The sequence below is a fragment of the Pyrgilauda ruficollis genome, unplaced genomic scaffold (assembly GCF_017590135.1).
Source record: "Pyrgilauda ruficollis isolate IOZ18807 unplaced genomic scaffold, ASM1759013v1 scaffold3, whole genome shotgun sequence".
In the NCBI taxonomy this organism is placed as follows: Eukaryota; Metazoa; Chordata; class Aves; order Passeriformes; family Passeridae; genus Pyrgilauda; species Pyrgilauda ruficollis.
This window is the reverse complement of record NW_024524377.1, coordinates 16,513,865-16,530,348: the sequence shown is the minus strand read 5'-3', so window position 1 is coordinate 16,530,348 and position 16,484 is coordinate 16,513,865. Positions and strand designations below refer to the sequence as shown.

The following is a 16,484-nucleotide window of genomic DNA, read 5'->3' as shown; positions in this document are numbered from 1 at the left end:
GAAATTTAAAATGGAGTCATCTGATTGATCACTTCCTAGTGCTAGAAAGCAATTCAGCGGGTGATTCAGGTCATCCACCATCATTCAGTGGAGAGTTTGACTCAAACAATAAACTTAATTTGTTGACATTGCACCATTAATGGGGGGAGAGGATGTATAAATATACTGTGGTTAAACAGGTGGATGAGATCCTATGTATCTATTTAAGAAGTCATAACAGCATACTTGCATGTCCTTAAATGTTTTGATTTATTTTAATTGTGAATAGCTGCACCTTCTAGGGTACTGAAATTTACCATGTAGGAAAGAATTTCTGTTTTTTCTGCTTTTTATTTGTGATATTACGGATCTTAATTTCCTTTTAAATCATGACTAAAATAATTCAGAACAAAATATGGTCCAGGATTAACTCGCCTATCCTGTCCATGCTTTTTAGTTTAATGTTTTGCAGACATCTTTGATAGTAGGCTAGGACTTTTGTCCTTTGAAGTATTATTTTACTGGTCTTCATAAAACCAGAATTGTTTGTCACTGTGGGGCTGAATTGACTATATCAAGTTCTTAATTAAAAAAAAAAAATCCAACAAAAAATGTACATTTCTCAAATAATTTGAAAATATAGTAAAATTCTTCCTTATCCTTGTGTTATGTGATACAAATTCATCCTTGGGCATAAGATTTATTTTTTCATAATACAAATGTTTTGAGTGGTTGAAGGTAAGATAGCTCATGTTTTTCACAGTGGTAGCTGTTTTAGCTGACATGATGAAATATATTGTAACGTATTTGTAACATATGAACTCAATGACACTTAACAGGAAAACCAGAGTGCCTTTGGGATCCATTAAAGTCATGTCAAATTGGTTTTGTTTCTGTGTGATTAATAATTTTCAAAGCATTAAAGAGGCTACTCTTGGCTAGGCAGTTAGTGACAATGCCTTGAGGCATTGATAAAGTAGGGGCTCTCCAATATGAGGCAAATTTCTGTGGACAGTTGCCACAAATCTGTATCAGATTGGAAAAGCTCTCATTATGTCCCGTTAAAACATTTGTTTATGCAAAGAGTTATCCTTCATCAGCCCATGGAGCATCAGTTGTTCCTCAGCATAGTAAAAATAGTATTAATGTCTGATTTATTTGAACCTTTTCTAAAAGGCAACAGTTCTTTTAAGAGAGGAAGCTTCTGTATTCTTGAACAAGTTCATGTGAAAGTTGCTATGTATGCTCCTTGTTTCTACTCCTGACAATTTGCATATATTCTTTAATTATCTGTATATAAATTTTTAAATGTGTTTGTAAGTGAAAGTTAGCTCAGTTAGATGACTGTCCTTTACTATAAGCTTGATGTAGCATCAGAGTAGAGGAAAAATTGCGTGCGCTGAAGTTTTTCCTACATCCAAAGTATAAAATTTAAAAGATAAGTAGCGTAAGTGGCATGAAGTAGCTTTAACTTCATGAAGCAGGAGCTAGCTAAGAATAATTTTATTTTTCAGGATAACGAAAATTCTACCTTATAACGGTTTCTTAATTTTTGTGGTATTAGGTTGTGTACAGAAGTTTAAATGCTGTAAAGGCAGCACGGAGAGCACAAAAGGAAGAATCTGGTGGAACCTTCGAAAAACATGTTACAACATAGTAGAGCACAACTGGTTTGAATCATTCATTGTCTTCATGATTCTTCTCAGCAGTGGTGCTCTGGTAAGTAGAGCTTGCACCCAAAGAAATAGTACCTATAAAAATGTTTTATCTAAGTGTAGTATTATAATGTGTGTATTCATTATGAATAAAACACAAAGTTGTCTTTGAAGAGAACTTGGAAGTAAATTCCCAGAATATTTTGGGTATTACATTTAATTTACATTACATTAAAATTTTGATGAATGCTAGGTCATGTGTGTGTTTATGAATAGGATTACACAAAAAATCTTGTTCAAGAAGTTATAAAAATCATGAAAATGGAAATGTGTGCATGAAGCAATTATTCTACTTCCAATAAAAGTTGTCCCCAAAAGCAGATACGGAATTCATCATGGTCTTCGTTAATTTCTTGCTACGGTTTTAGTTGCAGTATTTCTGGACTGTTACATAGGAATTCTTGAATTTCTTTATACTATTCTTAGTTACATTTAGTGCTTCACTTATTTGGGTTCATATTGGTTGCTGATTGACATAGGATTTGCTATATATTGTCTTGGTCTCTGGTCCAGCACCTAAAGCACCACGTATTTCCCTTCCTTCTTCCCTGACCTTGGTGTTTGCAGGGTAGTTTCTCTCACTTTTTGCCTTCAGTGCTCATACTGCCATACAGTGCTTTGCCCTTTCTTAAACATGTTTTCTCAGAGGCACCGTCAGCTTCGTGGTTGTGCTTGGCTGTTTCCTGTGTAGGATCAATGGTGGAGCTGGCACAAAGCAGTCTCGTGGTCTCTCCTTGCAGTGGCCGCATCTGCAGCCTCCCACTGCTAAAACCTTGCCATCAGCACCTAAAGCAAGACTTCACTAGAGATCATCAACATAATATCTGGTCTCTTGTTAATTGAAGTTGACGTAATAATGAGAGTTCTGGCTTCTGACAGAACCTGGCTGGGCTTTTCAGGGTGAAAATTTACAATTCTGTGTTGACTATTATTGAAATTTCTAAAAATCTTTTGGGCAACCTCAGACTTTTTATTGTAATTCCATTTTCAGACAGTAATAAAATCGAAAATGCAGATATAATGTAATTGTACTTTCTGTTATTTTGTTTTTTCGAGGTAAAACATCTAAAGTTGAAAGTGATTTTTCTTTGCTGTTTTCATTTAGTTCTGGCTTAAGGCTTTTCAATGTCTTACCTATATATAACCCATTCTTCACAGGCTTTTGAAGATATATATATTGAACAACGCAAGACTATAAAAGTCCTGCTGGACTATGCTGATAAAATCTTTACTTACGTCTTTATTCTGGAAATGGTGCTAAAATGGGTGGCCTATGGTTTTCAGACTTACTTCACTAATGCTTGGTGCTGGCTGGACTTCCTGATTGTCGATGTAGGTACTATGCTTTCCAAGTAGTCTGTTTCTGTTGTTTAGGCGGGTAGTTTTATGTAACTTCAGTCTGGTAGAGATAGATGCAGTGAATAATATAAATTTGGTTTAAAGGAATGGAAAATTACATACTGGTGAATAAGATCCTGCTGCAGTTACCCAGTGTGTAACTAAATCTGCCTTTGTGCTGTCATTGACATTGTGTGTTCTGTGTTTTACTGTGCAGGGTCCCAGCTGGTGAGGGAGCACTGTTTACAGATTTGACTTGAGTCTGCTGCATGTGGCAGCAGAGGGCAAGGGGGACACAGATACAAGAAAGGAAAGGGAAATTTAAGTGAGCAGTTGGGGTAGGGCATTTGATCCTGGGCTTAATGGGGCACTGACAAAGAAGAACTGTTTTTCAACAATAACATTAAAAGCTAGTGTTGATATTCTAAAGAAACTAAATTAGTGACATTGCATGATATGTTCATTTAAATGCGTTCTTTCTTTTTGCAAATATGTTGGACTAGAAATTCAACAAGTGGACAAAAGAGAACTCTATTGATTGGATGGTATCTGGAATCTAGGACCAAAATTTTGTCCCCTACCAGTAGAATTGAAACTTACCTAATGCTCTTCTTAAAGTAGGTTTTTTGGAAGGGAAGGCACAAGTGGTGTTTGTTATTTGTCTTCCTCATTTAACTGTGCTTCTCTTTTCAGTGAATCCCCATTCTAGGCAAATGGACTCAGTGACATGAGAAAATATGCGATATGTTTTTTTCTGGGATATGCAGTTTTCTGCTTTTTACTTTCATATCCTGTCCACTTCTTCTGTTGAGAACTACGGGTTAATACTTACACCAAGAATAAAGTCAACATATTCCCAAAACAGATGTACTGACCTGTAAGAAACTTAGCATGTATAAAGGCCCTCCCCTAAGATTAAATTTTCCAAAACAAAAATCTTAGCACATGAAAGAAAAAAAGTTAGGACTGTCTTTGAGTAAGGCTGAATATATAATTTTTGTATATTTTCTTTCTTTGTGGATACTGTAGCATTCTGATTTTTCTTTATTATAATTTAAGTGTTAAGTGAAAAATTATGACAATTTTGTAATTAATACAAAATGAGCAGCAATCATCTAGATAGATCTGTCACCTTTGCATAAAATTGTTGATGCCATGTTTTAGACTCTCTTCATATTATGAATAACCAGACAGTATGTTTCCAGAAGTTTGTGATACATAAATTCTGAAATTTTTTTCCATTACAATGGTCATTGGTAAAAAAAGAAAGAAAATTAAACAGAAATAAATAAACCTATTAGTATTTAAGGAGTATTCAGATGTAATGTCTTTGTACAAGCCTGTGTTGGGAAATGTTGATCTTGAATTGCGTTTTAACATCAATTCTTCTGATGAGGCATACCATATATCCACATGGATAGGTATAAACTCTTCATTTTTTCAGCAATTTCAGTGCTTCCATGTAGCCATCTTAATCTTTTGTTTGGAGTGTCTGCATTTTGTAGTCCTATAGCAGCAGATTATATAATAACTCATGTTGTTATATAATATATATAACATATATATATATATATAAAATGTGTTATAACCTCCCATCAGAGGTTTTCAGTTAGCTCTAACCTCAAGGTTTGATTAGACAGCTCAGGCTGATACTCTGTTTTGAATGAAGAATGCCTTACTTAGCAATGCATTTTCCAGTGTTTGACCTCCTATATTGTAAACCCACTCCTTCCCACCCCTAAAGTCATGGTGGTCTGCTTAAGCTTTTTCTAACATTATTGCCAGACCTACTTGCTATTGTTTTCAGCCACTAACAAGGAATTTTAATTCTTTCTCTTCCTGCTGGTGTAGCATGCAGGTGCTGCCCTCAACTGCTTAAATAGATCTTTGTTTTATCTTTCTGTCCTGTGCCTTTATCTTCTAGCTAAACGTTGAAAAAATTTGCCATACCAGTATGAGTCACGTTAAATTATCACTGTGAGATATTTTACAGAATCTTTTCAGGCAAACTGTTCTGTACCTAGCAGCCTCAACTCTCCAGCTGTCCCCTGTTTGGGAAAGAACTTACGGTATACAGACAGAAGTTCTTACCCGTTGTGAAGTTTACAGTTATTTCAGAAACAGATAATTAGCCCTGAAACAAATAAAAATGCTCATTTTGCTCAGCTTTCCTTGTGCAATTACAAATGGTATCACAGAGAAGAGCAACAATGGGATTGTATAGTATTTGGCAGCTTGCTTGAGCTACCCTTAGAGGAAAGAAATCTGCAGAAAACTTCCTTGTGTAAACACAACAGGAGATAGCCATCTGGAGTGGTAGGCTCAGTGAGGACACAAGTCATTGACTTTTGCTGGAAAACAGCAGGAATATCAATTTTTGAGCTATTAATCGAGCTGTACTGATGGTGTCAAAAATTCTTGTGGATTAAACCCTTTCTTCCACAAAAGTAGGCACATTAGTTGTCCAAAATACAAACAATTTTAAAAATCCAAAGATTTTTCGAGCTTATGATAACAATGTGCTTTTGTGCAATTATACTATTTGGTAGTTACAAGAGCAGAAAGTTGAAATGAAGATGAGGTTGGGATTCTGTCTCATGTGTATCATTACAGGATGTTTTGTAGTATTTCTCCTCCTTTTTTTGCAATACCCCTTTTGAATTTCTAATTTTCTAATGTTATATTTAGGATTTCTATATGTAGATGCCAGTTTATAGGTGATATCACAGGCTGTCCAAACCACAATCAAACACATGGAGGGAGAGGAATTACTTGCTAAAAAAAAATTTTTTTCTTTTTTAATTTATTTTCACTGAAAGATAAAGGACCTTGTGAAATTTTTTTCCCAATATCCAGATCAAAATTTTACCCCTCAAGGCATTTCTACTTTGAAGTTACTTAAAAAAGAAAAGTACTTTTATTTTGTTTTGTTTCCTCTAGGTCTCATTGGTTAGCTTAGTAGCTACTGCCCTTGGTTTCTCAGAATTTGGTGCAATTAAATCGCTCCGAACATTAAGAGCTTTGAGACCCCTAAGAGCTTTGTCACGCTTTGAAGGCATGAGGGTAAGGAAGAAAAAAGCAAGTAATGTGTAAAACAAATCCCTAAAAATATGCCAAATTATAAAAGCATGGAATAACACTAATTGAATGTCTGTTAGTAAGGACAACAGTAGCATGTTTGGTTATATGACATGCATTACTACTTTTCTATTTGCCTTACTTCAGTGTAATGTAATGTTTTACATTAAATTGTCTTCTAAATTAATAAAATAATAACCCTTGTGTTGTTTTTAATTTTTTTTTCTGTGTTTATTGACTAGGTGGTTGTGAATGCTCTTACTGGAGCAATCCCATCCATTATGAACGTACTTCTGGTTTGTCTTACATTCTGGCTAATTTTCAGCATTATGGGAGTAAATTTGTTTGCTGGCAAGTTCTATCACTGTGTTAACACCACAAATGATGAGATGCTCACACCAGAGCAAGTCAGTAATAAAAGTATGTGTGAAAATATGAACAGGACTACTGGAGGTGTTCGGTGGAAAAATGTGAAAGTAAACTTTGATAATGTGGCAATTGGTTATCTTTCTCTGCTTCAGGTGGTAAGTGCATGAATTTTCCAGCTTTAGTTTTAGTTGTGGTATCATTTAATTCCATAATTTTCAATGTTATTTTAAAATAAATAAATGGATATGGATTTGACTTCATAATTTTATTCTATGGAGCTAATTAATATTGCTTATTGTAAAAATGTGATACATTCTCTGGCCATTTTGGAAGAGGAGGAATATCTAATATTTACCTGATGGATAAAAGGTTGCTTGGCACCCAGCTGCTAGTACCTTTTCAAGTGCTATGGAAATACAGTATGTAGCAAATATCTGGTTAAAAACTGCAGCTAGGTCTCCTTTTCTTTTATTTTCCTTATCTGTTAAGGCATATTGTCTAATAGTTTTACCGTGGTTGTCATAGATACATTCTAGGATTTATCTGATCTTCAAACAAGAAGAAAGTGTTAGATTTCTAGACATGAACCTTTTTAGAGAGAGTATCTGTAAATTGCCAGTAAGACAAACATATGTATATATAATCGGGTTCATTTGACAAACTACTTCTGGGAAATTATATGTACTTGTAAGCAATTAGTAATTATTCTGCCTTTAAAAAGTTCCAACTGGTAGTTTTAGTAGTTAGTATTGTGCTAGCAGGCTACCATCTGTTTGCTTCAGGGGGTAATAGTAGCTATTGCTAAACAGCACTGGGCAGTTGCATAAATTACCAGCTTAGAGAGTGGCACTGCTTTTAGCATATGTATCATGTCTTGCACCTACAGTTCACCTATGTAGTGATTGCAGTAAACAGGTCATTCACACCTTTCATGCCCTCAATATCATAGCTCACCAGAACCAGTTTGATGAAGACGCTCTAGAAGGATAAAGAATTGTTTGGGTGGCTGTGTGGAACAACTTAGAGTCAGTGGCTTAGTGTCAAGAGGAAAACAGTACCAAGTGGTGTCTCTCAAGGATTTGCTCTAGGACCAGTACTATCTAATAACTCCATCTAATAACATTGATAGACATGGAATTGAGTGCACCCTCAGCAGTTGGCAGATGACACCAAGCTGAGCTTTGTGATAGGCTTAGAGGGGATGCCAGCCTGAGGGACCTCATCCAGCTGAAGGCTGAACTCCATGAACCTCATGCAGTTCAAAGCCACATACAAAGTCCTGCACCTGGTCCAGGGCAATCCCCAGTATCAGTAGAGACTGGAAAACTAATGGATTGAGGTCAGCCCCACAAAGGTGGCCTTGGGGAAAAAACTTTTACAGGAGCTGGCAATGTGCACTTGCATGTGATTGCGCAGGATTTGACTGCAAAGTCAATCATATCCTGGGCTGGCCAACAAGTGTGGCCGACAGATAGGTGATTTTCCTTGTACACTTCATTCTCATGAGACATCACTAGAACAAGAAGATTCTGGACCTCTTAGAGGTCCAGAAGACAGCCAAAACAAGATCAGAGGACTGAAATTACTTTCCTTTGAAGAAATGCTGAGAGAGTTTGGGTTGTTCAGCCTGGAGAAGGGAGGGCTTCAGGGAGATCTTATGGTGTCCTTTCAATGTTTAAAGGGGGCTTATAAAAAAGTCTGAGGGAAAATTTTCCCAGGGCCTGTAGTGACAAGACAAACGGTTTTTGACTGAAAGAAGGTAGATTTATATTGGGTATAAGGGAGATTGATTTATTTATTTAATGATAATGCTTTAAGACATAGGTTGCCCAGAAAATGTGGATGGCCCGTTACTGGAAATTTTTGATGTAGTGAAAGATGTCCCTGCCTTTGGCAGAGGGTTTAAACTAGATAATTTCCAAAAGTCACTTCCAAGCCAAACCATTCTATGATTCTGTTATTTTCTTAAGATTTCTTGGGACTACTTACCTTTTAGAGTTTCTTCTAGGACTATTTCCATATTCTGTCTGAACAATGCCAATTGATGGTGGCTGATTTTTTTTTTTTCCTGGAAAAGTCCTCCAGTTTTTTGGTAGTCAGTTAGAATTGAAAGCCTTATTATAACACCTTGAGGAAAACCAAGCAGTGTTTGGGAAGAGCTGGTGTTGGCAGCACTTGCTACACTCAGGGCAGAGGAATGGTGCAGCTCAGAATGGTTCCATCAATGATGGAATTACAGGGGAGCTGGGATGTGCAGGGAGGTCCTGGAGGAGAAGTGGTGGATCCAGGCTGGGTGCTGGCTCTGGAGGGTGCACTGAACTGTGGACACCATGGCATGCTGTGAGCACCGTGGCACACACTTGAAGGATGGATGAGCTACTTGGGCAGCTTCACTCAGTCTCTTCTTGGAGCTCCTTGTTTCCAGTGGAGTGACCCACACCATCCCTGTGCAGGTGGACCAGCTGATCATGCAGGTTCCCTGTACTCTGACATCAGGGACTTGGCTTTACTGGGATGCCAAATAGCACAGTGCCTTTCCTGTTAAGGTAATGCTTTACAGCTGGCAACCAGTACATCACATTTCCCTGGGAGATAAATTGCTGTCTCTCTGGTATGGTGATATTGATTTCAACTCATCTCACAGAGAGTTTATATGAATTTCCATGAAGATTAGAATTTATTCAGTGTTTTTTTAAGAACTGGGGGGAAATATTCCTCAGTAATGAATTTCCTGTGAATGCTTCACTTGTAACGCACTAGACTTTTAATATTTTCTTTATTTTTATGAACAGAAGTACATTGCAAAAGACACTGTTTTATTTAGAATGTTTTCAGAACTGGAGCTTTGATAGGAAATATTAACGAATTTTGTTTTTAGGCAACATTTAAAGGATGGATGGAGATTATGTATGCTGCAGTTGATTCTACAAAAGTGAGTGCAATATAAAATCTAATATGTAAAAATAAAATTTACTGAGGGAAAGCGAATCTACGATTGATGTAAGGCTCCTTGAATGGTAGTTGAAATGAGCTAAAATATTAAAAATTAAATGTAAAGCCCTGATGGATTTTCTACAATCTATGCCCACAAAGTGCTTATACTTTTACTAGAAAAAAAAATTACAGCTGTAAGCTACATAAATTATTACTAATTTAATAATTCTTCTGTAAAAATCCAAACTAATGAGATACAGTTTTCTATTAATTTATATCTGAGATTGTACAGATCAGGAAACAAGTTTTTTCTGTGTCCTCAAAAGTAACCCAAATAGTCAAGAGGCATCACTGCAAAAGTTAATTCGGAGCTGCAGACTCTGATGATCTCAAAAACCAAATTTGCCTATTTTTTTTAATCTTGATATTTGTTTGTGCCTCTCCTCAATCCAGCTCTTGATTTGCATTTAGTCTGTAGGAACTGAATTGCTTTTGAGATTTGCAGATTTCTATCAAATTAGTAGGACCTACATGAAATGTCAAATATCGTCAAAGGGATGAGACAGAGAGGGAAGGAATGGCAAGGCCTGCAATGTGTGCAATTACAGAAATCTATATTAAATAGATTTTCAAGTTCAGATATGAGGCAAGTGTTGTGTATGCTTGAAAATAGTTGGGTTTACCCCCTGCCCATCTGGATGCAACTTCTCTTCCTGCTCGGGAATCTTTGATTTGTCTTAACTGTTATTTGTGATGCTTTGCTGTTTTCCTATGTTACATAGGCAGAACATCAGCCCAAATATGAAGACAACCTGTACATGTACATTTACTTTGTGGCCTTTATTGTCTTTGGATCATTTTTCACCCTAAACTTATTCATTGGTGTCATCATAGATAACTTCAACCAACAAAAAAAGAAGATAAGTACCACATGTTTAATTTTCACAGTGCTTCATAGTTATTTAGCATTCAGTAAATGTATGCAAGGATAAATAATAGTGTCTGAAATTTCTCGTAGTAATAAAAAGAAAAAAGAAATCAGGCTTTAAGATTTTTGTTTGTTCAAAGTAATTAACAGTATTTTCTTTTTAAGACATCTGAAGTAATTTAAAATTAGGCTTAGTGTTTGAGTGTTCTCCACATCCCTGTACAGCCCAATGATATGTTGTCCATCAGAAAGTTGTGTCTTTGTTTTTCTTAACTTTACAGTGTTCTGACTAAGCAATGTGAAAGTGCAGATGACTTAAGCAAATGAAGGCAGGAAAGAAGAAAATATACAAAACTATAAATTTCAAAATTGGTAAGAAGATAACATACAGCAGCATTGGGAAGGCCTCCATTACAGAGACTAACACATTGAATGCTGAAAATACGTCTCTGTATTACAAGATTAGAGAGGGTAGGGACACTGTCTTGAGTTAGTGAATTTGCAAGAAAAAGAAAATGAGTGTAATTTGAAAATGTGTAGGTTTTCTTTTCAACTTAAGCTGTTTCTATTATTTAAATGAACACAGGGTTGTGTCAAGAACTCTGGGGACATGTAAATAGATGAAAATATCGGCTGTGGTGGCAAATTAAATTGTACTTGCTATTTAAACCATAAATAGTGGCATCTTCATCCTTCAAAATATTTGCACCTTCCTTGGAGTGGACTTCAGGGGCATCGAGTACTTAGCAGGAAGGTGGATCCATTTCTCATCCTTTGAGAGCAAGACTAAGATTATATACATGTTATTGGCATTTTTGGCAGCCGATATATAACTAGGTGACTGTACTCAGTAATGAGGTAATTATAAATTTTAGTAAGTTCACTTGGCAGACACTGTGCACTGGAATCATCATGACTCTGAAGGCAGATAAGGGTTCCTGCTAAATGGCTTTTTCTGGCGCTGTGATATGCACCCCTTGTACATTTGGAGCTCTTGCAAGTCACCGGGAAAGTGAAATACTGGACATACAATTAGACTGGGAAAAATTCTATATATATTTTATTCTTCTGTTTCATATAGCAAATTAGCAAGCATTAGTTGTCTGTCTTTTGAATTTATCAGTGCATCTGTGTTGGTAGAAATGTGCAGATCACACAGTTCATGGCTACCCAGCAGTATTTTTCTTGTCTTTTTTTTTTTTTTTTTTTTTTTTTTTTTTTTTCCTTACCTGACATTTGGGCATGTTGGGATATGAATGGGAAAAGACCTCATGTTGCAGTATACTTGTGTTTAACTACACAGTACTCTGTGTAGTTAAACTGTGCTTTTCTGTGGTTCCTGTGTGCATCCTACTTTCATTACATTAGTTCTGTAAGGGAGGCAGTGTTCTACTGTTGATTTCCTAACTGGTCCTTATGGGTTATCTTGCCTTGAGGCCTATATTCTCCCTAGGAACAGTACACTGAGACAAGGATGTCTTGTTCTCTCATGATAGCCATTACATCAGTGAGACAGCAGAAGAAATCCCCATGCCGTTCCCACTTTCTTTACAGCGCTCTTCTTTTATTTATTTCCCACTGACTGAAATCTTCCAACAGTCACAGCACATTTCCACCATAATTATCAAATCAACTTCTTGTTTTTCTTCCAAAACTCTTACTCTCCAAGAAGTTAATTTTACTTGAATATTAGATTTATGAGGAGAGTTTGTTAAAGACGGTCTCTTTTGACTTCTAAATCTTCATGTCAATATATAGACACAGCTGAAAGTTAAACACACCTTCCTTCAGACTTATCATTACTTTGTCTGTAAGATTGACACCACATTTGACAAATTCAGTGGGACAAAGTCACAGAATCACCCCTGACTCTGAAGTTCATTTCCCTATGCCACTGCTTTGATATCATACATACCTGGAATACAATTACAAACAAATGCATGAAAGGAATAAAACAAGTCACTTGACAATATAAGTTGTATTTCTGATAAGTGTTTCCATGTGTGTATTACACCAGTCTAGAAATCCTTTTATTCAGACAAGAAATCCCAAAGTAAACCAGTGCTTTTGATGATCTAGGTACAGTGTAGGGGGATGATCAAGCTTCATATACACTGTTCATATATCACCTGAACTGAGATACCTATACTCAAATGGTAAAATGCACATCCTGAAAAGTAAAAACAGTAACTTCTTTCTCTCTGTATGTTTTACCTGGAGGCATATGTGCTCACAGTGTATCTTTGTACCTTTGAAACTTTTTTATTTCTGGTAGATGGATTTACAATGTGGAGTTCATGATGCTAGATTTATAAGTGTCTATGAAATGTGTATTTTGCAAATTAGGTGTAGTTTTTAAAATTTATTTAATTGAATTAATCAGCTATGTATTTTTTCAAATAAGAAATAGATGGAAGTTTTGGGGATTTTCTTTGCTCCATAATTTCTTTCATTTTTCCTTCAAGATTCATCAGATATTTTAACAGTCTTTGAAACAATTATTATGTTTTGGTTTCGGTAACAATGTATAAGGATGACTAAAGGGCTCATTCAAACCATGTTCTGCAATGCTGTAAATTAATGGATATGAAGGCTTGGCTGTAATCAGATTTGGGGTTTCTTTTATTAATTTACCTTGGAGGCCAAGACATTTTCATGACAGAAGAGCAAAAGAAATACTACAATGCAATGAAGAAGCTGGGATCCAAGAAACCACAAAAACCTATACCTCGACCAGTGGTGAGAATTACGCTGTTCTTATGTCATCTGTACTTGGAGAGAAATCCCAGCAGTACATCAATTAGAATAAAATTTCTCCTTTAACTGTAAAATGGTTTCGCCCTAATTAGAGTTACCCCTTCATTCTGAATTGAAATGTATGTGTGTCTATTCTGCAGGAAAAATCTCTCACATTTTTTATGCCTGAGGAAGCAGAGAATCAAAGAACATGAAGAAATATAGGCTTGTTGAGTTTTGAGAGAAAAACTTTGAACTGGCATATAAGTTACTGAATGATGGTTTTCTTAGACTTTTGAGCCTTTTGCTTGGTTGTATATTTTGGGAGAGGAAGAATGAAATGGGAGGGAGTAAACAGATGTTTATTACATAAAAATACTATAACCTTTTCTTTTTTCTTCCCTCAGAACAAATTGCAAGGTCTGGTGTTTGATATTGTAACACAGCAGCTATTTGACATCATCATTATGGTTCTAATCTGTCTTAACATGATCACAATGATGATAGAAACAGATGACCAGACTGAACTGATGCAAAATATTTTATATTGGATTAACTTGGTCTTTGTTGTCCTTTTCACTGGTGAATGTGTCTTCAAAATATTTTCACTCCGTTATTATTACTTCACCATTGGCTGGAATATTTTTGATTTTGTGGTTGTTATTCTTTCAATAATAGGTAAGAAATTCTTATGTTCAAAATGAAACATAGTTCTTTGTATATTTAATACTTTATTTCTGTCAAGTCCTGCAAATTAGAGGAGTTAATTTTAATTCCTCTTGATTATTTAGGAAACAAAATGCATACTTGAAAGGGCTAACTTTCTTAATAATTCTGTATCAGTTGTAATACTTCTAGGTTTGGGGTTATTTTCTAAAAGTGCTGGGAAAAATTCTAAAATTATCCGTAACAGATAAATTTTATCTCCAATTATATTTGCCACTAATTCCATGACTAGTGCTGGGGTGGGTGTTTATACTTTTCTGTGGAAAATCTATCTGTGTTAAAAACTTACTCTCTTAGTTTATTTTTATGTTTCACAGGTATGTTTCTAGCTGAGGTGATTGAGAAATACTTTGTGTCACCGACTTTGTTCAGAGTTGTTCGACTTGCCAGAATCGGTCGAATCCTGCGCCTCATTAAAGGCGCTAAGGGAATCCGCACTCTGCTTTTTGCTTTGATGATGTCTCTTCCTGCTTTGTTCAACATTGGGCTGCTGCTCTTCCTGGTCATGTTCATCTATGCCATATTTGGCATGTCCAACTTTGCCTATGTCAAGAGGGAAGCTGGGATTGATGACATGTTCAACTTTGAAACGTTTGGCAACAGCATGATCTGCCTGTTCCAGATCACCACGTCCGCTGGCTGGGACGGTTTGCTCGCCCCAATTCTCAACAGTGGGGAGCCAGACTGTGACCCCCATAAAGATCATCCGGGGAGCTCTGTGAAAGGTGACTGTGGCAATCCCTCTGTTGGGATTTTCTTCTTTGTCAGCTACATTATCATATCCTTTCTGGTAGTGGTGAACATGTACATCGCTGTGATTTTGGAGAACTTCAGTGTTGCTACTGAAGAAAGCGCTGAACCCTTGGGTGAGGATGACTTTGAGATGTTTTATGAGGTTTGGGAAAAATATGATCCTGGTGCAACACAATTCATAGAATGTAGCAAACTGTCTGATTTTGCAGCAGCACTTGAGCCTCCTCTTAATATACCAAAACCAAACACAATTCATCTTATTGCAATGGATCTACCTGTAGTGAGCGGTGACAGAATTCACTGCCTTGACATCTTGTTTGCTTTCACAAAGCGTGTTTTGGGGGAAAGTGGGGAGATGGACACCCTCAGAATACAGATGGAAGATCGGTTTATGGCATCCAATCCTTCCAAAGCTTCCTATGAACCAATTACAACCACACTGAAACGAAAACAGGAAGAAGTTTCTGCCACTATTATTCAGCGTGCTTACAGACGTCATCTTCTAAGACAGTCAGTGAAGAAGCTTTCATTTATGTATCAGAAAGATGGGGGTGATCAGCTTATCAAAAAGGATGTGATTGTTGGCAAGGTGAGTGAAAACTCATCTCCAGAGAAAATGGATATGTCTGCATCCACCATAGCTCCACCTTCTTATGATAGTGTAACAAAACCAGAAAAAGAAAAATATGAAGATGACAAATCAGAAAAAGAAGACAAAGGTAAAGACAGAAGAGGAAACAAAAAGTAAAAGGCACTTTTATCCGTGATGAATGTTTGCAAGCTTGAAAATGTTTTTGTCAGTAGCACTTTTACTGGAGGATTATGCCAAAATTATAAGTTTTTACATATTTACCCACTACTGCAGTCAGTGCCTGTCCAAGACAATGATCCGTCACTAGTAAACTCTTGGTGTGTAATAGGAAGACAAACTTGCAGAACAATAATTTTGATTATCAGCTGTTACTAATTGAGAGGAGACACAAAATTTCTGCTTGGAATATAGGAACCCTTAATGGGTCCTAATAAGCCTGTATTTTTGTGGAGTAAGTGTATCCACTGTGTACATTTCATCTCTTATCTTTGTTCCATGTGTGTCAGTTCTTGTTAATGATTTCATTTGCTTTAATAACATACTGCTTTATTAATTCTGCTGTGCTGAGAAAAAAAATCTAAATACTCTTTATTTAGATAAACACTAAATAATGCTCTTCTGTGCAGAGAACACAAATGTCAGGAATACATAATCTGCCAACATAATATGAACATAGTTCTCGTCAAGCCACTTCTAAATGCAAAAAACCAGGATTCCAGATTATCAAACCTCAGGGTGTAGATCGAAGAAGCACCAAACTATAAAAAAACCAACAGAGTCCAGATAAAGAATTTGTCCGTAAATCAAACAAGGGAATAATTCTCACAGAAAAGAGGTTGGTAACTTAGTCTTTTAAGTTTAATGTATTTATTTTTATTACCTTTTAGTAGTTTTAAATTTATTGTACTCTCTGTTTCAGATAAAGTGGTTTAAATAAATGGTGCTACATAGAGCTCCTGTTTGGAAAATTGTGAAACTATGAAAAAATTTACTTTCAGAGTACAAGATAGCTAATAATTCCTGAAATAGTCAAACAGTTGTTTTCACAGAAAAGCTACAAATGGCAAATTCTGCGTACAGGAAATTACAATTTTTATTTAAATGGTATGTTTTGACCCTGTAGTATCATGAGTAGTTTCCATAATTTATTCCTAAGTCTGTTGCTACACTTATTTCTCATAAGTGTATCCCACTTAGGAAAATAATCAAAGCTATAAGTTGATAGCAGAGTACCTTTGGGGACAAATACTACCTTAATATATACCTCAGATTTCATTTTCTCTACTTCGGAAGGATGAATCATAGAAACACGAATTATGTACATGAAAGATGTGGT

General features: G+C 36.1%; 1 protein-coding gene across 10 annotated transcripts in view; it reads left to right on the top strand.

The window, feature by feature from the left end:
- Positions 1-15,304, top strand: part of LOC121356485 (sodium channel protein type 2 subunit alpha-like) — a 44,780-nt gene extending 29,476 nt beyond the window's left edge. For 6 of the 10 annotated variants that reach the window (XM_041472967.1, XM_041472964.1, XM_041472961.1 and 3 more), the window contains exons 18-26: positions 1,544-1,698; positions 2,853-3,026; positions 5,973-6,095; positions 6,353-6,634; positions 9,358-9,415; positions 10,200-10,333; positions 12,976-13,080; positions 13,485-13,755; positions 14,121-15,304. In XM_041472967.1, coding sequence (XP_041328901.1) covers positions 1,544-1,698; positions 2,853-3,026; positions 5,973-6,095; positions 6,353-6,634; positions 9,358-9,415; positions 10,200-10,333; positions 12,976-13,080; positions 13,485-13,755; positions 14,121-15,304 — 2,486 coding nt within the window. Of the gene's footprint in view, positions 1-1,543; positions 1,699-2,852; positions 3,027-5,972; positions 6,096-6,352; positions 6,635-9,357; positions 9,416-10,195; positions 10,334-12,975; positions 13,081-13,484; positions 13,756-14,120 lie in introns of all 10 variants that reach the window. The other 4 variants (XM_041472969.1, XM_041472966.1, XM_041472960.1 and 1 more) reach the window with 1 other exon arrangement.
- The last annotated feature ends 1,180 nt before the right edge of the window (positions 15,305-16,484 follow it).